Source organism: Leuciscus leuciscus, assembly GCF_965113295.1.
Source record: "Leuciscus leuciscus genome assembly, chromosome: 10".
In the NCBI taxonomy this organism is placed as follows: domain Eukaryota; kingdom Metazoa; phylum Chordata; class Actinopteri; order Cypriniformes; family Leuciscidae; genus Leuciscus; species Leuciscus leuciscus.
In genome coordinates, this window is record NC_138734.1 from 9,583,479 (window position 1) to 9,610,074 (window position 26,596).

Consider the following 26,596-nt stretch of genomic DNA (forward strand, 5'->3'; position numbering starts at 1 on the left):
GGTTGTTCTCAGAGCTGTATAAAGGGTAATATAGTGCCGGAATACAGTAAACGAATCTGTAATTTTAAATCAGTTTTATAAGTACCCTGTCAAAGGAGGTCTATAGCCCTGGTGGATTTCATCATTTTTCTGTCAACTTGAACTGGAATCAATAGTCAAGGCATTTGCTATGGCTGAAGAGTTGATCCTCGTCTCCATTGCTGCAATCAATAATCATAAACGACATGGGACTCTTAGCCAGGGAGGTTCAGAATTCTGGCCTGTGGATTCAGAGCAGGGGTTCAGACGTCACACAGTGGTTTTCTCTTGTAGTCGTGCTGAGACCATGTGCTTAGAACAGCCCTAAACACACAGCTAGAGGTAAACAATAACTAATGTGTATTTACATCACACACAAAAGCTGTTTTATACTAGAGTGATACTGTAGAGACAGGTTCTTGATTGTAGACGAAAGTTCCGGTTCACCTACTTGACCGACATAAGAAGTGATAAATCACAGTTTTATAATATGCCGTAAAACTAAAAATGATTCAAATTAATAAATAAATGAATAAAAATAGACTGGTGTGAAAAAAAATTATTTTACATTTAGTAACTCTAAAAATTTCATATGGTGTAAACATCAAGCAAAAAGTAAGAAGATAATTGCCTTACATCTTGAATAAAATAATAATAATAATAAAAAAATATCAAATATAATTTGAAATAATTAATATTATTATCATTATTTATTTATTTATTTACAAATATCACAAGTTTTAAAAGGATCCTCTCTAGTATATAATTTACTTTTATGTGAGCTTGATTTGTATATAAAACATTTCAATTATTAAAAGCAATGAAGCATTTTTTCTAAGATATAATCATTATAATTATTATAAATCTTCATTATTAATATATATTATGGATATATGAAAATATCACTCACTCTTCTGTAAAACTAGGGGAAGTGTCCAAAATTATTAAGTATGCATATCTAGTTTTCTTGCTACCAAGAGCCTCAAACAAAACTCATGAGTACCTTTCAAGGACCTGATGCCAGTAACCAAACTTTGACAAATCCAATAATCCTTCATCAAAAGCACTCATTGTATCAACCCGTTACCTTGTAAACAAAACTTAGTTTCCAGGCGAACCAGTGCCAACTCTTGGGAATTGCGTAAAGCCAGCCAATCAGATTAGAACTGCCGATTTTCTGCCAGCGCTTGCCAGTTTTGTGTGCAGTATGCGTCAGATGGCCAGTGGACGGACTGTGGGCGATCCGTGGGTGCGCCGTCTGAGTCTAATACTAGAAAAGCCTGTAAGAGGAGAAATTCATGTAACTTTGAAATCATAAATAGTGAAATCACAGCAGTTACTCTAAACAGTTTTTACAAATTCATCCGTTTCATAGCGAGGTAGCCAGTGTCATAATCTGTCAGACTGTTTACTAAAAAGAGACGGAGGCTTTTAGTTTACGTTTTCTGACCTGGGAGAGTCCTAGTAGATTTTTATCTAATGGAAGTACAACCTCTTTCACTCAGACATGGCCACAGGCAGAGTTGGGTTACCTCATGATGAAACAGCATAATGTGTCCGCAAGCACTCAAATCCACCCTGTACTCACTTTATAGATTTCTGGCCACAGGATAAAGTTCATGCTGGAGCCAGGATACAGTTTCAGGAATGTCATGGTTTATTTATTTATTTTATTTCTCCCTGAACCGTTTGGAGTCATCGAGGTAGACCAAAAAACACGGTCTGTTTGACTCGTCTTTGAAGCTCTTCAGTCCTATAGAACAACATCAGTCCAATACATTAGGAAAGAATGGAACGAACTGGATGCAGACAATCAAATCTGGGGCACCATGGAGACCGCTCATCCTCTGTCGTTCCAAAACTGCAGGAAATGGGTCAGTGGTTCACAAGGGTGAAACGTAAATGAATTCTTGGAGGAGAGTCAACAGTAATTCCTGGGTTGGGGTTTACGCTGGGCTTATTGATAAATCTGATGATTTCTCTTCTCTGGGGTGCCAGTAGCTTTCACCTGGTGTGGCTTTGCTCTCAAAGTCCTGAGAAAACACAGAGAATTATGGGTAGCTTAGAGCACCAAACTGCACGGATAGTGTCACCTGTCATGGCAGGATGCCACTTTCTCCAGCCCTCATTTTTCATGTATGAGATATTTTGGAAAAGAAGTACTAACCTCATTAGAGAAAAGCTGCAGGGATCTGGCACCAACCTTGTATGAGATTTCTGCAAATGTAAATTAAAAGCTCTTGTTCTAATTTAACAATTTACAGAATGACTTAACAAATTGAGCTCCGTCTGTGATAATTTAAATTGATGAATAATTTCAAATTTGTTCAAAATATATATCAACAACTATAATTTTTATAATCATTGTCTCAGTCCTTTTTTGTTTGTTTGTTTTGACTTGTCCCCACTAACTTCTCCTTGGTTTATTAGCAAATATGCAAAAATCCTCATGAGGATAGATAGATATAATATATAATACTAATTAATTAGTCGCTGTGCAAGTAAACCTCACTCCTCTGATCTCTATTTAGCCTCCTTGTTAGAGCGCCTGACTCTCATGCCAGAGACCCGGGTTCGAGGCCCACACAGAGCGGGGCGAATAGGACCTGGGTGGAGGGGTTACATATATATATATATATGAACAGTTTGGTTCCAAAACGCAATAAATACATTTTGACTGTAAAGAAGATTGAAAACTGATTTGCACATGACACCTCTTGTCTTAGACTACAGAAAATTACATTCATATTTAAGAAAATTACATTCATATTTAAGACATCTTTGTTGTATTGAATTGATTGTCTTGTGCATATAAATCCATTGCATTAATATAACAATATTCTTTGTAAAAACATTCAACAACTTATCATTCATTAAGAAATCAGTGAATGGTCGCTCTCAAAAGGCTGACACAATGGGCTTCTCTACATGACTGTCACAGTCAACGTCGTTTCTCTGTGACTGAGAGAGTGCATTATCATAGAAGGCACACTGGCACTCACACCAATTTCAGAGAGCAAGTACAGCACATCCTTTCTTTTTGCTTCTTTCACTGTGCTTTCATTGGGATGCTGACTTGGCTTGAAGTTTGCCCACTTTTTTCCTCTCTTGCGTCGTGTGAGAACAGGCAACAGCCGGCATTTTTCCTCCTCCCGAGTGCCTCATTTTCCTTATCTCCTCATGTAAATGATTCGATTTTGATGCCTTCTACCGCAGAAACCACCACAGGTTCATCAATGGCGTCAAAATTATTAATTTGTTTGTTGATCGAAAAGTAGTAGATAAGAAAAACTAGGAAGCCGGGTTTATTTAAAGTGCCACCGTTACTGTTTACAGTGCGTGGAATGGTGCGCTGTGATTGGTTGAGCGGATGTATCGCATTCTGCAGAGATTGGAGACTGGCGTTTGTCGCGGTTTGGAAAGAAAGGGAGAAAACATGACAGAATAACACGACGGATATCGCATTTTACGTAAAATAAAAAATTGACTTTTCAATACCGACCAGATACAATGCTGATTTTTGCAGGAACTCAATTCTTTTTAAAATGGCGTTTATCGCGTTTTGGAACCAAACTCTTCATAGGTTGTCACAGTTCTCAGGTATGTGTCACGATATCACCGTTTGCACTTTGTTTTCTGTTTGCACTATTTCCATGCCTGTTTGTCGTCATGGTCACTTGATTTCATCATTACGTTCAGGTGTGTTGTCATTATCACCTCGTTTGTCTTTGTATTTAAGGGCCTGTTTACACGACACCGTTTCAACTAAAAATGTAAAACTTTTTATGCGTTTTGGCCCTTTGTTTGCACGACAACAAAACGGGTTTCAAAGTGCACGTTTTTGAAAACAGTCTCCGTGTAAACAAAAAAAAGCAAATCTCTGAAGACGATGACGTCATGCACATGCACATGCGTATTACGTGTTCAATCGATAGCGTTTCATTGCCATCTAATGGCCTGGGAGCAGAATACAGGGGTTTTAATAATTTTCGCGGAACCATGTGAATTGGGATCGTTCTCCGAAGCATATCGCTGTCATGTAAACGTACCCTTAGTCCTGTGTTTTCAGTTCTCCTTTGTTTGGTTTGTTTACATATGGTTGTGTTTGCCTGCTTGTCTTCATGTTGATTACTTTGTGGATATTACAAAGTAGAGTGGATGGATGGATGGATGGATGGATGGATGGATGGATGGATGGATGGATGGATGGATGGATGGATGGATGGATGGATGGATGGATGGATGGATGGATGGAAACCTGTATGATTATAAAAAAATACATTTAATAACTCTAAATATATAATGTGGTGTAACCAAGTAAAAAGCATGGCAATATTTTATTTGCACCTCGAATATGTGAATATGCAATTCTATATCTTATTATTATTGTCAAAAGAGATATTTTTTCAAGGTAAAAGCTTAATATATTACTATTAAATATATGTTATAGTGCATATACAGTATATATATATATATATATATATATATATATATATATATATATATATATATATATATATATAAAAGCATTGCATTCTCTTTTCAAGATAAATATTGTCGTTTCATTACTCTTGTCATTCTGCCGTGTCGTAAGGTGTCATAAGTTTTATTCACTGTGGCATTGGTTGCTGTGTTGTAATCTGCTTTCACATATTGCCTTTGGCATTGCTAATGTGTTGTGCAGCAGTTTGTCTTATCTCCCAATCCATGTAATTCTCACCCGTGAGTGTCGAATCATCCCGAGAGAGATCAATCGTGTGCTTAAACTCCACAGATTCTGTGTCACTGAAAGAAGCTTTCCGATCACACTCGTCTACTTCAGACAGATGATGCGTGAAGATTGCATCAGATTTGAACATAATTAAAAACATGTTCAGCCATAGGGAACTGGTCTGCAATTATTTCTACATTTATATAGAAATAAAGAATAACAGAAATGCTCTGACAGCCATGTTTAACTGTTCAGTCAGAGTGCAATTGGATGGAATAGAAGCATTTATTCACTAAAAACATCATACTCTTAACATCATCCTGCTCCATTGTTAACCTCGAGATACAGTGTTTTCAGAAATGAATTAAGACACAACGCATGTATCATTGGATTGTCAAACCATGTGCTTTCATACTTTGATTTAATGCAATGACATTTACACATACAAGTGTGACTTAAAGGGTTAGTTCACCCAAAAATGAAAGTTCTGTCAGTAATTACTCACCCTCATGTTGTTCCAACCGCGTAAGACCTTCGTTCATCTTCGGAACACAAATTAAGATATGTTTGATGAAATCTGAGTGCTGGATCACTTCTCCATAGGCTGCTAGGTGGCCCAAACTTGCTGGCCCAGAAAAGTTATTAAAGAGATCGTTAATATAGTCCAAGTGACTACAGTGGCTCAATCTTAAGTATATCAAGCGACGAGAATACTTTTTGTGCGCAAAAACAAACAAAAATAACGACTTTATTCCACTATTAATTTCCTTCTCTCTGGGCCTCGTAGTGTTTTTGCGCAGCGCGTCTGTGTTATACGTCACCACGTAGGCTCACTATTGGCCGACGCTGGTCATGTGTGTGATGCGTGATGACGTATAACACAGACGCCCACCTAGCAGCCTATGGAGAAGTGATCCAGCACTCAGATTTCATCAAACATATCTTAATTTGTGTTCCGTCTTACGCGGTTGGAACAACATGAGGGTGAGTAATTACTGACAGAATTTTCATTTTTGGGTGAACTAACCCTTTAAGTGTCCAAATAGTTATTGGGTCAGTTGTAGTTAATTCCAGTTTGATGCAAAGTGCATCGATCACTTATTTGATTAAAACATGAATGAAATTACACACATTCAGAAGTTTTTTTATGCGAGTTGTGTATGTGATCTAATAAAAACAGCAACTGTGTTTATTTATTTATGGCCTTTTTGGCCATTTTTATTGATAGGATAGTGGAGAGAAGAGGAAGGAATGGAATCTGGAAATATTGCAAAATTGATTTAAACTCACATCACCCGCATGAATGCCACGGCTCAATGCACCGGAGAAAATGCGCCAGCTTCACTGCACCTATAAACCATTCCACCATACCACAGCAAAAGGCTGTAATGATTTATGAATGAAGTTCATAAATAAAATATTATAAATAATGAAATGATATTAAAGGGTTAGTTCACCCAAAAAATGTCACCATTTACTCACCCTCATGTTGTTTCAAACCCGTAAGACTTTCGATCATATACGGAACACAAATTAAAAAACAACTGAGAGCTTTCTGTCCCTCCATTGACAAGTCTATGCAACTACCACTCTGACGCTTCAAAAAGTTCATAAAGAGATTGTAAAACTAATCCATATTGAGGGGATTAGTGAAGCATTTCTGAAGAGACACGATCTCTTTATATGATGAACAGATTTATCAATGTTTATAGGTGAATAAAAGCCTAAATTCACCATATAAAGCGGTTGAGTCTCTTCTGAAAATTTTGGACTAAAAATATCTTAATTTGTGTTCCGAAGATAAATGAAAGTCTTTTTGGGTTGGAACGGTATGAGGGTGAGTAAATGATCTGAATTTATTTTTAGATGAACAAACCCTTTAAACCTAATAAATTAAATAATTCATATGACTATATCAATTACAATGGTCATATTAAGTTACAATTTGAAGTATTTCTCAATTAAGTAAACATTATGTCAAGTAATTATTATTTATTAGGCTAATATTTATTACTATTGATTATTTATTATATAGTTATATTATTGTTTAGTTATTACATAACTAAATAGCCAGTAAGGAATAAATGAAGAGCAGTGGCTAGTATTCACTTTTTCTTGTCAGTATTATTGTTTGATTAATATTCCCCCTCCTAACAGCCAGAGGGCACCCTCTACAGAATATTGAACTTTCTCCTCAGTTCCTGTCACATGTTTTTACTATTTAAGTTATTTGTTCCTGAATGTGTGTCTTATTATCTTCTTTGTTCTCTCATATACTATAATATTTGGTTGCTTATTTGGATTGCTTTATTGGTGTTTGACTCTTGTTACCTTGCTTACAAACCTGTTATTTACCATGTTGCTTCAATAAATCTGGATCCTAAAATGGATCCTTCCACTCTCCATGAGTCTGCCATGTTACAAATAATAATGAAGTATAGACAATGGCAAGTCTGTTAAGGTGTATTCACATTAACAACTTTTCAGAAACATTTTACAGGCAAATAAAGGCCATTGTCCATTGTCAAGTCAAGTCAAGTCAAGTTTATTTGTATAGCGCTTTTCACAATACAGATTGTATCAAAGCAGCTTCACAGTATTAAATTAAAATAATACAACAAAGTTTGTTTCAAGAGGAATTTATTGATTGATAAAATTAAATTAAATATCCCCAAAATATCCCCAACTGAGCAAGCCAAAGGCAACAGTGGCAAGGAACCGAAAAACTTCATCAAGTGACCTAATGGTGTCCTAAAACTCCATCAGGTGACCTAATGGAGAAAAAAATCCTTGGGAGAACCCAGGCTCAGTCGGGGGCCAGTTCTCCTCTGGCATTTATGAGCTAGAGGCCGGATTGTAGTTTGAACTGTAGGATTATATGAATGCCTGGCTGAAGAGATGCGACTTTAATCTAGTTTTAAACTGGGAGAGCGAGTCTGAGCAACGAACAGTATCAGGAAGACTATTCCAGAGTTTTGGAGCCAAATGTGAGAATGCTCTCCCTCCTTTGGTGGTTCTGGATATCCTAGGTATGACCAAAAGCCTTGAATTTAGTGATCTTAAAGAGCGCGATGGATTATAGGGTGACAAAAGATCCGTTAAATCCATTGTCAATAATGTAGCGATGTATGACGCAAATCTCAGGGTATGTTTACATGTAAACAATGTAGTAAACACTGAAAAAAGTTTTTCATTTTTCGCATACAGATGACAACGTTGTAAAATAATCCCCATTCACGTGGATCCGCGGAAACTAAACACGCTGTATTATGCATTTCAGGTCAGTAGTTGGCAATGTCACTTTGTAAAGAAATACTACGCGCCTACAGACTGAACACATATACGCATGTGCACGACGTCACTGTTTTCACAAATTCATGTTTTTGTAGTTTACAAAGAGACAATAACGGTATCATTTTCAAAAACGTTTTCAGGCCCCCAGAACGCGATTGTTGTGTAAATGAATTGCCAAAATTACTGTGCCATTTTTAGTTGAAAGCGATAAGTCAATTTCAAACCAAGCCGCTTTTTGTTGGTCAATGCATCTAGACCAACTTGAACCTGTTGCAAAATCTGTGTAGGGAAATCTTTTGCTTTCAAGCTAAATTTTAGATCGCATGGATTCCTATTAAAATTAGCCTAATGGATTTTGCCTGCAACAAAAAGATTAGGCTTTTCTTTCTAAATCAAACAAAATAACTAAATCAAAGTAATCAGTTGCTTAATTAACTTCAGCACTAATTAATATTAATAACTGGAATCAACAATTCCTCTGCCAAGTAATTTTGTTAACTGGTCTAACTGTGGGTTGTTTATGGTTGCCAGGCAACATTGCAGTTTGGCTCATTTAATATTCCACTTCAAAAGTGCCTTGTCGAATGCGATTCAGTGTCAGATCTGTATAGTAAAATTATCCAAGAAGAAACTTTAATATCACAATACCATATAAGGAAGATAATCAATTTATTTATTTAATTATATAGGGCCAGATTTACTAACCCTCTTTTGCCGTTAAAAAAACTACAGTCAGGATTTACTAAAGACACGCCGTGAAAAATTAGCGCTGAAAAGGCGTGGACAGGGTTATATTTGCGGCTGACCTTATTGTAGGATACAATACATTTGTAGGAGTTTCCCTTTCAGACACAACATTTATGGGAGTAGAGCATTTAAATGAATCTTGCAAAGTAAATTACTAAGGGTTGCGCTCGTCAATTTACTGGTGTTTGCGCCATTATTTACCACCCAAAAAAAGCACGTCATAAACCAGACGCCAACTGGTAGATTGCGATGCACAGATTGGATATTTTGACACATATCACGTTTTCTATTGACTTAAGACACATTTTAACCAAGAAGTGCATTTCACAATATTGCAACCAAATAAAACTAAACATTTGCCATTGCACTATGTAATTTTTTTTCAACAGCTTGGACTGTAACCACATGTGAAATCAATGAAATGCTATTAAGAAGCAATGTGCACCCTGGAGATAAAGGGTAGTTGTTGTTCTGCTATTTTCAGGTGAATGTTTGCATACACCCATTTCCCAGAGTTCTCCACTGGGTGTAAGTGAGCTGGCACATTCAACAGAAGACCAAAGCATGTTTCCCTTTCATTCCGTCTGAATCCAGCCATTTTCCTCAGCCGCACACTCGCACAGCTTCTCTCGAGAGACCAGAGCGGTTCAATCCTGGACGATTCTCTCTGAATTCACCTCACACACTTCTATTTTCAGGACCCACCTATGTTCAGCGCCTCGAAATGGCTTTGGAAGGTTTGAAAATAAAAACATCAATATGTGCGGGTCACAAAGTCAGCCTTATTTTGAAGGCACAGGCTTTTTACCGGATCAGCCACGACGTTTCCAGTGTGCCTTATATTGATAGCTTGGCTATAGATGGTAATTGCAATGGTTATGGAATATAATTGCTGTAATGATGATGATGATGACATTAAGAACTGTGATGAATGGCCAAAAGCCCGCAGACAAACGTCATCCCCGATAATGATGCTTAACACTAATGAATCTGCTGGTGTGACACCTAGGCCGCATGTCGCTGGTTCTAGCAAGTGTGACACTGCGATCTCCCGCTCCTTCCTCTGATGATAAGTAGAAGTCATTAGGTTGTCATCAAAGGGGAAGGAAATTCTCCAGTCATCCTTCGTCTGCTTCTACTTAATTGTGTCTATTTTTGGCTGCTGGTTGACAGCAAAGACATTTCTCTGGTTTACTGCCACCACACTGAACCGCCATTGAAACATTTAAGGTAAATGAAGCCCTGATTACTTAATGCATGTGCTGTATAAATTACTTTTGACTTATTTTCCTTGAATGGTTTTGCGATATTGGAAGTTTCTACTTGAAAGATTTTGCGAAACAGATCTAACTCTGAATTGCGTTCGATAAGGCACTTTTGAAGTGGAATATATATTAATGAGACAAATTACAATGGTGTCTGGCAACCACAAACCCTCGGTTAGGCCAGTTAACTAAATTACGTGGCAGAGGGATTGCTTATTCCAGTTATTAATATTAATTAGTGCTGAAGCAAATTACAACAATTGATGTCTTTGATTTCATATTTTTTTCTTTAATTGGATAAAAAGCCTAATCTTTTTTCCTGTATGTTATTGAAAAAAGAAACCTTAGTTACTCCACATCTTGCCCAATATTTCCCCTCTAAACAATGTGTGAATCGAAGGCCATATAAACAAGTATAAGTGTATGAATGTAGGCTATACATACTATACATACGTTACAGTATAACTTTGCAGATTGCTTTTCAGTAATTAAACCACAACAACTACACAGTTGGAAGCAGTGGGAAAGTTAAAACACAAACACACACACACACGTGCACATACACACACCCCTGTATGTACTGCAATTTAGCTATAATGTATTATATAGTTTTGAAATTGTAAAGTTATCTTGTGAAAGCTAGTTTAATGGTGTTTGTCATTGGACACAGTAGCTCCTCTACCTCAAGGAGTTACTCGACTCCAAAAGCATCCACAGCGATTTCATAAAAATGCGTCAAGAAAAAGAGTCTACTTTTTTCACTTGGGATTTTAATGCCAGATGTTTGCAACCAAGCTCCTCATTAGGGAATTTTACTAGGTGTTCCATAACGGGAAGCAGTGTGTTTAAAGATAAGATATCAAGCCACTTTGGGCCAAATGATACATGTGTGGCCCCAAGGATTGCTTTTTATCTCCTGTGTTATGTCATTGTATGCTTACAGTGGGCGGCATTAGTCATAACAGTTGAGTTCATACTGTATTTGGGTTATGAGGGAGGTCTACAGGGAAAGAGATGTAGTGTTTGTTGCAAAACAAGTTTGTATAGTTATTTACACATGCACTGCAGAGTTTTGAGAGTCAACCTCTTTTATTTGCAGGAGTGAATCCCCTCAAGATGTGCCAATGTATTTATAAGTAGTGATTTCTTCCTGACATAGTGAAACCATAGCAGTTTCTCACTCCTGTAGATGAATGATGCCAATAGTTTAACCCCATTTTTAACCAAATTAAGATTAAGGTTCACTCTTTAACTGCCATTGATGGAATTTCCCATCATTTATGAGACAACGCGTCTCTGTCTTTTATATGTCAATGGAATTGTCCGACTTTCTCTTTTTCACTGTAATATGGTAGAGGGGTGCTATTACGCAACTTCTAAAAGAGTACAGATTCTCCGGATCAAAACACAGGCAACAAAGAAGCAAAAATCAGCGATAAAAGCATTGCTTATGCATGAAAAAAACTTTACTTTCTCAGCTTTTTGTTCAAAGTGTTTATTTTATTTATGAAACTTACCCACTTTTAAGTTTTGCTAAAAAAAATAAATAAAAAAAATGCTTGAAACTAGAATAAAATGGTTATATGGGTATATATATATATATATATATATATATATATATATATATAAGAAGAGGCTCCATTCTTTCTTTTGATATATTGCAATTTTTCATGAGTAAATTCAGTTGTAGAATGCAGTTGTCACTCCTATATTATATAATAATTTATAAAATTTATAATAATAATTTATAATAATAATAAAATAAACCACTCACAAGAGGAGTGGCAACCGTATTTAGCTGCAGTGTGAACATGGCGTACAGTATATATTTGGGTCATTCATTATATGACAGGAGGAAGGAAGGAAGGAAGGAAGGAAGGAAGGAAGGAAGGAAGGAAGGAAGGAAGGAAGGAAGGAAGGAAGGAAGGAAGGAAGGAAGGAAGGAAGGAAGGAAGGAAGGAAGGAAGGAAGGAAGGAAGGAAGGAAGGAAGGAAGGAAGGAAGGAAGGAAGGAAGGAAAATGAAGCTTGTTTTAGGAACAAGATTTTGGGAATTGTGACTATTTTCATGAGTATTAAATAATCGTTACTGTAAAATGTTCTCATTCTCACTGATGTAATGAGAACAATCTTGACAGTTTTCAAGATAAATTGAAAATAAAATTGATTATCTTATTTTTTAACATAAATTCACTAATTGTTTTACAAATGTACTTAATGTATTTATATGCAAAAACAAATTTGTCACACTGGAAAAAAATTATGAAATAGACTTAATTTTCTTTGTTCAAAATGTAATTTGTATTATATTTTTTATTATTATTAAAAAAAAATAATAATCATTTATAATTTACTTTTTTACACTTTTAATTTATGGTGAAATGGACATGTTTTTGACAGGTTTAGATATTCACCCATATAGAATAAAGACTATTATAATTATTTAAGCAGATATCTGAAAAATATTTAAAATTAAGATGCAAATGGCTGTCATTATCACTTTATCATGATCAGTTGATCATGTCACAACTCCATAGACTGTAATGGACACAGGAAACACACCAGGAATGGGATCCAAATGAAGGCAGTGCTCCATCCTCCACCAACATCACTCCTTCCTGCAGTGATCATAACTACATCACACCCAGAGTGGCTGATATCTATCCTTCCCCCCCACACCTACCCTGTTTTTCCATTACCCCCTTATGCGGGAAATTACTGTGCCATTCTATCACTCCTGGCAATGGAGCCTGTATCGATCCTCTCCAAAATGCTTTAATCTTCTTTATCCATAGATCTTATCCAGTAAGAGATGGGATTTCGAGGTGCTTATTGAGGTTTGTCTAAATTTACAGTTATGTGCCGTTGCGACTTATTATTTTTACCAATGAAAAATCATTATTATACTAAAAGTCTTTGTACATTTTCGTTTATGGCGACTGGTGTGGGCACAGAGAGTGATGTGCTGGATTTTTAAGGGAGTAAGGAGGAAAGTCACTTATGTCATTGTGAACTTTGAGGCAAATATATCCATTCAACTCTGAGGGGGAAAAAAGCATCTGTGAAAGTTTTGCATCTTATTTGAAGGCAGTTAGAGAATAAAAGTGAAGGTGTATAATACAGAGTGTTTGCACATTTCATTAACTTTAATTTGACTGAATAACTCATTAAACCTTACCAAAGTTTTTACCAAATTACATTTCATAAACATACCCTGCCACACAGCATGACTGCATTAATAGTATGCTGTATTTCTTAACAGCAACATTATGATCTGCAGATAGAAACTACTGCTAGATTTCTGTGAATACATGTCACATGGCAGACATCATTCAGGGATACACAGGGCAACGTTTCCCATCTTCTTCACTATTTATAGATGTCATTGTCAGATCTGTGTGTTATGTGTACCCTTAAATTTCCCATCTGCCTTCTCCTTTTACCCTCCTTTAAATGTCTTTCTCACACTTGTCTTGGTTCTTGCTCATACCAGCCTTAAAGCAGAGTTTCATAGGTAACATTCTAAGGTTTATTACTGTGAATATGCAGCTATTAATATATCCTTTTTTTTTTTTTTTGAGAATCCTGACTAGCCCAGCGCAGCAATGCTGTCTCAGCCAATGGCGTGAGTTTAGGGCGAGTCTATCACCAGGTGTGGAAGACAGGTGTTTAATTTGGAAGCGTGTACCAAAGACTTTAGATATACATAGACGGTGCACTCATATTACTATGAATGGAGGAAAGTACAATGCGCAATATGGTGGAATAAGCCAATCGGCAATTGATAAAGTCATTGTGTCACTGCAGCTGCCGTGAGAAGCTCTGTTTGCTATAGAAACAGTCAGTTTTCTGAGATGCGTAATTAGGACTGTGCATGCGCATTGGCTGGTTCAGCCTGAAAAATTATATATATATTTTTTGTAATGATTTGAGCGTTTAGAAATAAAATTTAAAAAACAGTTGTCAGATTTCATTGGTGATTTTAAATATGAAATGTAATCATAAGCTTAGTGAACCGCTTTGGATATTTTGATGTTTCTCCATTCAAAGAGATCGGAGCTGCACTTGCATGACTGAAATAGCTGCCAAAGAGACGTTTAAAAGATGGCCGCCAAGTGAAATGACTTGGCCGAAAGGGACTTTGGCGTGTACTAGCACACTACTTAATATTTTATATCATTATATGGCAGAAATACTGAAGCAAGGGTAGTATGCTGGCATGTGGTTCTGAATTTAGCAATTGTGAGTGTCATTAGAATGAGGCATGGATGACAGCAAGGTAGTTAGCATCACCTGGGTTTCCTTGACAACATTTTTCCAATTGGCTTATGGATTATTGCAGAATATAAGTTATCTGACCAACAAATGTTTGGAATTCTTACATGTTTTATTAAGATAATCTTTACATGTGAACAAAAATTGTATGATTTTTTACAATTCCAAAAATAACGTCTTCAACGTCACCAATATTAAGCTTCTGGTGAAGCTCTTTCTGTATTTATTTAAAAACTACAAGTAGGAAAGTTTGAATAGTTTGAATATTTTGCAAGTGCACGATTATAAAAATAAATGAGTCTGTGAAAGTGGGCTAGTGAGTAGATTATCTTACCTGTTCGGCTGATAATGTCCCAGACAGCCGTCCCATTTAGCCACTTAGTAGCAACCCCTTTTTTCAAGACACTTTCAAAAGCTTCTAAAAAAATCACAGGTGGGGGTGTTACTGATGTATAAACCTTAAAAATATCTAAAACATCTTACTTAAGGCATTTAACAAAAATAAAAATAAAACACTAATTGACTTTGAGACAATGGAACCAGGCTCTTGGTTGAATATGCTTTTTAGGACTCTAAAATATATATTTTTTTATTATTATTCTTTTTTTATTCTTTTGTAATTGATTGTGTGTGTGTGTGTATATATATATATATATATATATATATATATATATATATATATATGAGTGTGTGTGTGTGTGTGTTAAGACAGACAAAGTTAAGATAACAATTTAATAAAAAATAGCTATAATAAATGGGGAAAAAAAGTATTCATAACAAATGAATAACATCAATCTAATTAAATTAATACAATGTGAAATGTATTAAAACATAATGTAAATGGGGATTCAAGTTAGAAATTGAAAGAGAAAGACCAAAAATAAAATAAAAAATAAAATAAAATTGTTCTCGTCTAAGCTGACCTTATCGGTAAGGTTGTGATCGTTTTGCTCGATTTTTCATCAATTTCCTTTTTGTGTCTGTTTGATAAAAGCTCCATTTCATTTCTGAAGCCAGCACCTCGCCCAGCTTTCCTCATTTGCACCCACATGCCGAAAAGGCAATCTCTGCCACCGCTTTTTAATATTCCACCTTAGTTTAAGGACAGATAGCATTGAAGGTACGAATTTCACGCTCGCCTCCCCCTCATCACCCGGTCTCTCTCTCTCTCAGAGTTTGCTTGTTCTTTTGCCTCCGCGCCGGAATAAAAGGTGGCCATCTCCATTCAGGTGTGGTCAATCTCGCATTGATGGGAGATAATTGTCTCCTTCCCTCGCCTAGGTAATTGTCTTTTGATTGAGGTCATCAGCACAATCAAGCAAGCGGAGGGGGTGAAAAGTGACAAAGCAGAGAGAGCAAGTTTGCGCAGAGGAATGAGAGGCGAGCGTGGGATGTGGGCGACTTGTTGAAGGAGTCTGGCTGAGAGGAAAAGGCTTTGTTTATCCTGGCAGAGCCCCATGTGGCCTGCTATTAAACCCTGCACTGATGGAGCCAGCAGGACAGGAACACAGTAAGTGGGGAGGATGATGATGGACAAGCCATATTACCTTCAGCCGTCACTACGCTGAGGTCGAGCAGCCCATTAGAGACGACCATGAATGTGACTGACAAAAGACAGCTGACTTTTTGCATAAAACTGACTGATGTGAGCAGAGTATGTGTGTGAGTGTGTAAGAGAACAAATAAATGTATGTTAACACTTTCCCCACCAGCATTTTTTGAACAAAGTTGCTGACCACCGCCAGCGTTTTTGATCATTTTCAACAAAAGTTTCATGGCCCCCCAGAATATTTTGTTGTATGAATATCTGAACGTGCAATGTCAAAATATTGAACAGATCCTCTGCTTTTAAACAAACAAACAAGCAACAAAAAAACTTTTGCTAACACTTTATTTTGATGGTCCGTTTTGAACACTCTATACTATTAGTAACTTTACAACTACATGTCAACTAGCAGTCTAGAGTATTAGTAGACTCTCTGCTTAAAGGTGAACTAAGTAACTTTTTTACCTTAACCGAACAGCTTCGGAGTCATTGGAATAGTTATATGACTTTTTGGGTTGAATGGTGGTCGTCTCGCACCCCCCGAGCGCCTGTGAGCGGAAAAACCACCCTTGCAACTTTGAGCCGGCGGGCCAGCGGCCTCAGCGCCAGGAAGTATCGCGTGATATCAGGTCTCGCGATGTAACGAATTGCTTTACGTTATTTAGTCAGACTCGAATAAATATCGTTCTTGTTGATGGACTAGTAGACATCTTGTCACGATCCACACAAGAACAGAGGTAATTTAGATCCAAATGCAATATGTGTTTATTAAGGGAAATCCATTACATCAATATCCAGTCCATGCAGAGATCAAAATCCAAAGAAGCAATCCAAAAAGAACAAGACACAGACAAGAACCAACTAAGGAAATGGTGTGATACATACAAGGACTCCGTGACAAACACTGACACAAACAGCATATATATCCACAGACACTAACAAGGTGAGGGGAAACAGCTGAGTGCAATGATGACGGGGAACACCTGAGTGCAATGATCGTGATAGCCAGACAGGATGATGGGAAACGTAGTTCATGATGTAAGTGACACCGGGGAAGGAGGACATCTACTGGACACCCGGGGAACACAAACCCAACACTGTGACATAACCCCCCCTCTACGGAGCGGCTACCAGACGCTCCAAGACGACAAATACAACAAAACAAGAGTCCAGGCGGGAGGTAGAACGGTGGAGAATCAGGGGGAGGGATGGGGGACCAGGTCCATGAAGGGAAACCGGAACAGGGGGTGACGGTCTAGCCGGCGGCCAGGGCGAAGCAGAAGACAGTCCCTCGGGCGGCCAGGGCGAAGCAGAAGACAGTCCCTCGGGCGGCCAGGGCGAAGCAGAAGACAGTCCATCGGGCGGCCAGGGCGGAGACTTTCCCTCGGGCGGCCAGGGCGGAGACTTTCCCTCGGGCGGCCAGGGCGGAGACTCTCCCTCGGGCGGCCAGGGCGGAGACTTTCCCTCGGGCGGCCAGGGCGGAGACTTTCCCTCGGGCGGCCAGGGCGGAGACTCTCCCTCGGGCGGCCAGGGCGGAGACTCTCCCTCGGGCGGCCAGGGCGGAGACTTTCCCTCGGGCGGCCAGGGCGGAGACTCTCCCTCGGGCGGCCAGGGCGGAGACTTTCCCTCGGGCGGCCAGTGCGGAGCGGCCAGTTCATCGGGCGGCCAGGGCGGAGACAACCCCACGGGCGGCCAGGGTGAAGACGACTCCTCGGGCGGCCACGGCACAGGAATAGATACCGGCTCAGGAACAGGAACAGACCCCACCGGCTCAGGAACTGGAACAGACCCCACCGGCTCAGGAACTGGAACTGACACCACCGGCTCGGGTTCAGGAACAGACACCACAGGCACCGGCTCAGGAACAGACACAGGCACCGGTTCAGGAACAGACACGACCGGCTCAGAAACAGACACCACCGGCTCAGGCTCAGGAACTGGAACAGACACCACCGGCTCAGGCTCAGGAACTGGAACAGACACCACCGGCTCAGGCTCAGGAACTGACACCACCGGCTCAGGAACAGACACCACCGGCTCAGGCTCAGGAACAGACACCACAGGCACCGGCTCAGGAACAGACACAGGCACCGGTTCAGGAACAGACACGACCGGCTCAGGAACAGACACGACCGGCTCAGGCTCAGGAACTGGAACAGACACCACCGGCTCAGGAACTGGAACAGACAAAACCGGCTCAGGAACAGACACCACCGGCTCAGGCTCAGGAACTGACAACACCGGCTCAGGAACAGACACCACCGGCTCAGGCTCAGGAACTGACACCACCGGCTCAGGCTCAGGAACTGACACCACCGGCTCAGGAACAGACACCACCGGCTCAGGAACAGACACCACCGGCTCAGGAACAGACACCACCGGCTCAGGAACCGACGCCGGCTCGGCGGTGATCATCCTGTCCGAAGACACAGGCTCGGCGGCGGCCATCTTGTCCGAAGACACAGGCTCGGCAGATGTGACGTGAAAAGGCTCGGCAGACGTGACGTGAACGGTCTCTGGATCGGCAGACGTGACGTGAACGGTCTCTGGATCGGCAGACGTGACGTGAACACTCCTGGGAATCTCTAGGATATTGGATAGCATAGAAAAATAATCCAATAACGTGTCAGCGGCCATCTTGTCCGAAGACACAGGCTCGGCAGACGCGACGTGAACGGTCTCCCGTTCTTTGGGGAGGTTGGAGGTCTTCCTCCTCCTCCGCCTCCGGACCACCGAACTCGAGATCACCGGAACCGGGACCACCGGAACTGGGACCACCGGACTCGGGACCACCGGACTCGGGACCACCGGACTCGGGACCACCGGAACAGGCTCTGTGCTGGACGGAACCCGTGGCGAATGGGGCCGTGGGCTGGACATCACCAACCCAGGGTCGAAGAGAGGCCAGAGTGGAGAGTGGTGTCGGGACTCCTCTCGCCCACCTCTTCTACTGCGGCCTCCACGGGTCCCGCGAAAAATGACAAGGCGGGTTCCCTCAAAACAAATCCTTCTCTCCCGCTCGGTGGCTGGGGAAGAAACACCGGAAAACATACCGCTGGATCCTTGGTGACGGAGTCCTTCTGTCACGATCCACACAAGAACAGAGGTAATTTAGATCCAAATGCAATATGTGTTTATTAAGGGAAATCCATTACATCAATATCCAGTCCATGCAGAGGTCAAAATCTAAAGAAGCAATCCAAAAAGAACAAGACACAGACAAGAACCAACTAAGGAAATGGTGTGATACATACAAGGACTCCGTGACAAACACTGACACAAACAGCATATATATCCACAGACACTAACAAGGTGAGGGGAAACAGCTGAGTGCAATGATGACGGGGAACACCTGAGTGCAATGATCGTGATAGCCAGACAGGATGATGGGAAACGTAGTTCATGATGTAAGTGACACCGGGGAAGGAGGACATCTACTGGACACCCGGGGAACACAAACCCAACACTGTGACACATCTTCAGAGGTTATCTGTGCCTGTTCGATGTCCGACGCTTTGTAATGCGTTGTGTCAGGAGGAGAAATAGGATTAGCTCACAGATTAAGTTATTACAGAGGCCAGACAGACTCACGGAGACGATTGGCATCTCACAACTTGCACTTTATTCCCCAATCGAACATGTTCGAATTCCCCAGTCTGTCACTCGTTCTACCATCCACAGCTTTACTTGATAAACAAAAGTAGGATAAGAATGAGCATCAAACTGAAATAACCCGCATACATGGGGTGTTCAAAGGTGCACATACAATACAGACTGCCGACAGTTCAACAGGGGCCACACCTTATTTCCACTCATTACAGCTTCCATCCTACTGAACAGGTACCGGTATAGAGGGCGGAAGGAATCAGGCCGTGAGTGCAGAGACGGCTCTGCGCGAGTGGTATTTACGACAGTAATGTTAAAAACAAGTACTCCACAGCGACTCTAGGGGTCGCTGTTTGACAAAAACGGAAAGCTGCATAGTGTGCCTTTAATGTCTGCTAACTCTTTCTTGTGATGATCCTCCAACAGACTATAAGTAACTTTGCGACTTACATTTCAACTTATTCTAACCCTAACCCTACCAGTCTACTAATACTCTATTTATACTGTAATGAGAATTAGTGGACATGTAGGTGCAATGTTACTTATAGTCAACATAATGTGTTGAAGGGAACATCAAAATAAAGTGAAACCAAACTGTTTAATCTAGCTTCAGGCATTTCTTTTTTTACCAACACTTGAATGCGTTTCATAAAGTTTCATAAAGAAAGCAACATTTTGAGCAGAAAGCTAAGAAAATTGCATTTTTGCAATCCATCAACACCCCTAATGCTTGCACAGTCCTACAGCTCGTCCTGGGTCAACATTTCATTCAGTAACATTAGACCGTTTTGATTTATTTGCTGTTTAATATTGATGGTTGCGTTATATTACATATGCATCTGCTTACATATGATATTGTTTGTTTCTGCTTCTTCTTCGCCTGTTTTGATTAGGAGATTCAGTACTCTTTCAGAAGTTGCGTAATAGCGCCCCCCTAGCATATAACAATGAAAACACGGAAGGATGGAAATTTCCACCCGTGGCAGGGAAGCATTTTCTCACAAATGACGGAAATTTCCTTCAATAGAGGGAAAAAAAGTTAAGAGAGAGAGTGACAGCGACACACAGCTGGACAAATGCAGTTACAGAATTCGTTAACTTTATATCTTAGGGGCAGATCATTCCAAAATTGTAATTATGTCCATTATGTCGTTCCAAATCTGTATACCGTTTATTATTCTTATTTATCTATTTATTGATTTTTTTTTTTTTTACTTATTATTTAATTTGGTAACACTTTATTTTACAGTGTCCTTGTTACATGTTACATGTACTTACAGTAAATTATGCATAATTACATGCAACTAGCCCTCAACCAAATCCTAATCCTACCCTAACCCTATAGTAAAGTACATGTAGTTGCTTTAATATTACTCAGTACTTAAATATATAATTACACTGTAACAATGATACCTTAAAATAAAGTGTAACCTTTCATTTTACCTGGACATGTGTGGGTGATGGATTGATGGCAATTTTGACATCTTTCTCTGTTCTGACCACTGTAATCAATCTCTTGATGTACGTTTTTCCTCTTTTGTAGAATTATAGAAATGCTATCATGTATTTTTTACTTATTTATTTTTTCACACAATTATATTTGTTGTAGTTTCCATTCACCACTATAGTTTACCCAACTATGACTTCAGCTCTTGAGAACCTGGGAAATGTGAAAAGGGCCTAAAATAATAATGACATTAAAACACTGACAGAAGTTCCATTTTTATGAGAACTATTGCTTTCATTACTGACATTGGTACTGCAGTGGGACGCTTCCCTTCCCGATTTATTTGCATTGTACAACCCCACTTTTATTGCATTCACAGCAGACGGATTAATAGACTGCAGAGGAGCAGGAGCTAACGCACTGTAGAAAAGAAATTGCCCATTACCCTAAAGACAAGTGCAAGCCACTCACATCTCCACAGAGTGTCTGGAAGACAACTTTTCACTTTTTATCGAGGATCATCAATCAGACAGTACTGTATAATAAAATGCAAGGCTTGTTCTAGTGGCTTACTTTGATGGCTGGGCAAAATATGTTCAAATGAATTGCACATTTGCATATTATGGTGGCCCTGGGGTGCTAAACATGACAGCATTAGCGGAGGAAACAAAAGCTGACAAACCAACACCATTAACCCATAGTACAACATTAACAGAAATGAAGCAGTTTTGAAAACACTGCATTTCAGAAAACAAAGTGCTAGCCATACAGCAATGTTAAGTGACAACAAAGAGGTTATGCATAGAAAAGACAAAACCATAAAAAAAGAAAAATTAGCAAAGCACAAAGTTAGGTATAATACATGGAGAAAGCTATATTGTATGTTAGCATTCCTACATTAATCTCAATAGCATTTGCTTAGCTGGTGATATAAATGTTGCAAGCGGAAAAATATTTGTCAGAATACACAGGCAGAGCACTTTCGAGAGATGTATTTTGCTCGTGAACAGTGTAGTTAAGGGATCTACCAACTGTGCATGCTAAGCAAACAAATACAGAGGCTTTGTCTGACTTGCTAACTTTGTGATCGTTAAAAAAAGTGTGTGGCATTTACATTCATACTGAATGTGTGTAGTTGTGTTTTTCTGTTCTATCCAATTGCATAGCCTGAGCAAAGGTAGCGTACAACTTGACTAAACTCCAGAAAGCAGTTTTCATAACTTTAGTGACTTTTCTGGTGATTGATATATATATATCACTTACGGACATATATGTCCAAGGCTTAAACGATTAAATCAATTGACGAAAGTCAACTGCACACTCATCTTGATTGCGTTCACTGAATAAAAACTGCATAAACAGTGCAGCACCTTAAATGACCAGTGGGAGGTGAATAAGAAACACAAAGACATATGCAACAGCACAAGTATGAATATAATCTTATTATATAATCTATATCCATCATGTTTTTATTGTTATGTGACCTAACACACAGGATAATAAAGTATACATCAGATCCGCACTTCAGAATCTTGACATACTACTCTTTTCACACACTGATTTTCAACTACTATTTAGAAGGGAAGTATGTGATTTCGGATGCAGCCAGAGTGATCTGAGACGTTACAACATTTCTGATTGTTCATGTTCATGAATCAAACATGGCAGCAACCAGATTGCGTACTTATGGGGGGTCTTGCACCAGCTGAGGAACTGCCATTTAGACAAATGGGAATGCTAAAGGATAGGTTTCTCCAGGTGTTATGGATGACCTTGTTCCAATTAGCTTCTTTGAAATGGCCACATAGCATACAAACACAATGCCCTATTGTTTCAAACAAAATGCAGTTAGGCTGTTTCATAGTCATAAAGGGGGGGATTGAAGAGATTATATTAAGGAATGTGTTGTTTAGCATCAGTGAAATAAACATACCCACTCGCTTGGCTAGTGTGAAGAACCTACAGGAAGTATGTCTCTTTCAGGTTGGAGCTGAATTGTATTGTATGCTGTGGAGTGTGATGCATGTGTCATTTTAGGCTTGTGGAATTAAGATTGTGGTATTTGATACCCGAGTTTAAAAAGGTTTAAAGGTTTCCATTATATGGATCTGGAGAACAGCTGTAAATGGAATAAGTGATCAAAAGAAATTACTCACTGCATTGATTGCTGGACATAACATCATCAGTTCTCGGAGACATCAGCTCCAAAATGACTATGTTTGGTGTAATATCATAATGGTGGAGTAGGTGTATTTTTAACTAGTTCAATCAGAGTTGTGACACAGAACAGCAGGCCAATTTGACAAAACTTGACCTAGATAGCTTTGCTAGCACACTGTGGTCAACGGCCTGTAGATATTTCGTGGAGGGACTAGGATTGGAAGACCAGAAGGTCTGTAATTTTGAAGGCTGCTATTTGATAATTGACAGTACAGTAAACGTTATATTATGCAACTGTGAGCAACCTTTACAGAGATGTTACAACTACGTTCAGCCTTAAGAACAAATGGTGTGACCAAACTAATTAGAGAGTTAGTTACAAACTAGCTACAGTAGTAGTTACTAATCCTCTAGTATTGACTTTATGTTCCAATTTATGTACGAACTTACGAACAGCTGGTGCAACCCTACCGAGGGGATTGATTAGCTGTATTGAGTGTAATCTGAGCTTCATGACTTCCTGTATTTTCTTCCTCTGTTTATTTAGCACAAATCATTTTAGAGAGCTTAAAAGCCTATAATTTGATTCAGAAACTGTGGAGAATAATTTCATGTTAGCCAACAAAATTTGGTCAAAGACATTCAAGTTCTAATTATAAGACTTTATGTCACTCACTGCTTATATTCATTGTGGTTATATTTGAACAATTGTCACATTTGCAGTTGTGTTGTACTAAATATCAGGCTTTTATGCAATAGTTAAGTTTCAGCTAAAAATTGGCTGGATTATAACACTAAACCAAAGCATGTTTGCCACCACAGTCACAGGACCTTGATCATTCAAAATGTTGGTTTTAATGCCATTGTGTGAAAGTCTGGTAATATCAGGAGATCTCATGACTGCGGACCTGCACTATCCCATTTGCTTAAAAAAAAAATAAGATAAACCTATCCTGATTCTTACTCTACCAAACAATAAATGTAAATAAAATATATATATACTGTATATATATATCACCTTTCTTTCTCTAGGCAGTGGAGGGTTCACTCATAGTTGACACATATAGGGCAGCAATTTTCAAGAGATTTTTCTTTCTCTTATCCAAATGCTCTCTCTTCCATTGATATCACTTAATACAATGCAGCCAAATATGACACTTTTACAGATGCTAATTAGTTAAAAATGCTCAGCAATATTTAAACTTGTGATCTCTTGTGATCTAGTCTCTTAAGGCAAGACATATTCCACTGAGGCACATCAGCTCATGTTCGTAGTCCCCCTAAGATTAAAAAAAATCCTAGTAGAAAACCTCTGACAGATTTCCAGACAGGTAGGTTGAGTTGTGCTTTCTAAATTCCAGTGTGTTCCCAATGTCAATGTGACATGGCTTTCACCCTGCTCCGAATGATCCAGAAGCGAGAGAAAACTTTCACTCTGCACTGCTCACATACTGGTCGAGAGCTTCACAAACATAGAAAAGTGGAATGATACAAATAATGGAAAGGCCCAGTGCTGTTGGATTGTATACACTCTTGGATTGTCACTAATCCATTCAAATTAGTGGAACAGCTTTTTATGTATATAAATATGTGTGGTTAGGGTCTTTAATATTTTGGCATATTGCATGGCCCAGTTGTCATTGTCATGTGATCTATCAGCATCAGTTGCGTTGCTTCACTGCTATTTACAAATCCTCTCCCATGGTCTCCTGGGATAGTAAAGTGTCCATGAGGTGCACACTTCAAAATCTTGTTGGCAGTAAGTAATCTGGGTTCTTTTAACTTACTGTTTTATGAAAACTGTGAATTTTAACATACTGTTCTTTTCACATACTGTTTTTCACCTACTATAGTAGGGACGTAAGTGATTTTTGAATGCAGACGATCATTGAATTCAGCTTCATGTGAAGACAGAGTGTCTGCTTTCAGAGCCAATAAGGGTAGTAAAATGTATTGAAGTGATTGAACATGCCATGCTTGGTCAAAGTATTGCTCTGAAAACGTTTCCATACAGCCCACCCATTGTCATCTTGTCCTGTGCGTTCTCAGAATGAGAGATCCCAATAGAATATCGAGCGCTTCAGTCAATGCCTATAGCATTCTCAAACAGCAACTTGACAGTTAGAGGGGAAATACCACAGACCCTTTCCACACAGGTGTTTGCTTTACACTTTGATGCTGTGGCTGGAAATAATTGGAAGTATTCAGAGTTGTTCCTCTAAGCCGTGTTTCTACCGCTAGACGTTTGAAGGGGGTTTTAACTAAGAGCCGGTTGAAAGCAGCTAACATCTGGCGGCGTAACATAAAGGCTTTGTGGGATTAAGCATGCTGCAAGTTACTGCTGGATTTACCCTTTGACATGGTAATTCATGTAAGATTCACACAAAAGCAGCACTGACACCTGAAATACAACCCTTATAGCACCACTACCCAAGTGAAAAAACTTTTATTTAAAATACATTTATTTTATGCTAAGTATACTACATATCCATTAACACTGACATATCGCTTGAGACTTAATGATATAAATATTAGAATTAAACTTTGTAAAGCACTTCTTTATTGCACAATGCACATTTATTAATATTAAGCTTAAAATGGGTTTTAATGTCACCATTAGGATCACTATAATATCAGTCTTTAAATGAAAGATATTTAAAGTGTACCTAAAGTATACTTGAAATAGTTCCACTTTAGCACAATCAAATATACTTTAGTTATCCAGAAATAGTGCTGATGTCCAACTAAAGAGATACTTAAGTATATCAAGTACAAACATAGTTGTTACAATTTAGCAGACTTTAAGTATACCAATTTAGTATACCAAAAGTACAATTGCAGGGTATTTACATTAAGTACATACATATGCAAATGTTTTGTAGTATACTTAGCATAAAATAAATTTATTTTAGTATATTTATTTTTCACTAGGGTATATCTGATACACAGTTACACCAGTGATGATGCATATGATTTGATTATGTTTAAGCCTTGTCAGAAGCTGAGGTTTACAGTTTATAAAGAGATTGTTGATAGACTAGATTGTAAATGTGACTGGTTTTGTGGGTGGTTGCCAGGGTGTTGCTATGGTTTTTAATGGCTGGATTACTTGATGCTGATTTTAAGCCTGATTTGCAGCTGGGCTGAGTCTGTACTGCTGTCACCCACTGTCTGCAAAACTCCAAAAACGTACCTATACATACAGTTCACTGCAGTTTTCAGCTGAAATTCACAATATTATATTATCAAAAAAAAAAAAAAAAAACTTTTACCATAGTATATGATTTGTAAACAATGACATTTTGACATTTTCATCACATAATCAGCTCCGTATGGCTATTGAGATATAAACCGCCTTTCCACCTTCAGGCCAAACGTTTCTACGAATGGTAAGAAACAGTTCCAGATAAATTTCCACTTGTGCTTGGTCAGCACTGCACGATTACAAACCGTTCACGGCCCGGAATTCTCATCACAGTTGATTAAACTTGCTGAATTGTGCTGGTAGAATTCATGCAGTGACGTTGCT

The 26,596-nt window shown here is 38.9% G+C and overlaps 2 protein-coding genes across 3 annotated transcripts in view; one reads left to right on the forward strand and one right to left on the reverse strand.

Annotated features, from left to right (window-relative positions):
- Positions 1 to 26,596, forward strand: part of cntn5 (contactin 5) — a 305,321-nt gene that overhangs the window by 44,345 nt on the left and 234,380 nt on the right. The window lies entirely within an intron of this gene.
- On the reverse strand, positions 1,976 to 19,313 carry LOC309508149 (uncharacterized protein; the record flags this gene model as incomplete). The annotated part of the gene is made up of 3 exons (XM_082182676.1): positions 17,751 to 19,313; positions 17,368 to 17,711; positions 1,976 to 2,051 (listed from the first exon to the last, which is right to left on the reverse strand). Exons 1-3 carry the CDS (start codon positions 18,903 to 18,905, stop codon positions 1,976 to 1,978), a joined length of 1,575 nt encoding a protein of 524 aa, XP_082038802.1. The 5' UTR covers positions 18,906 to 19,313.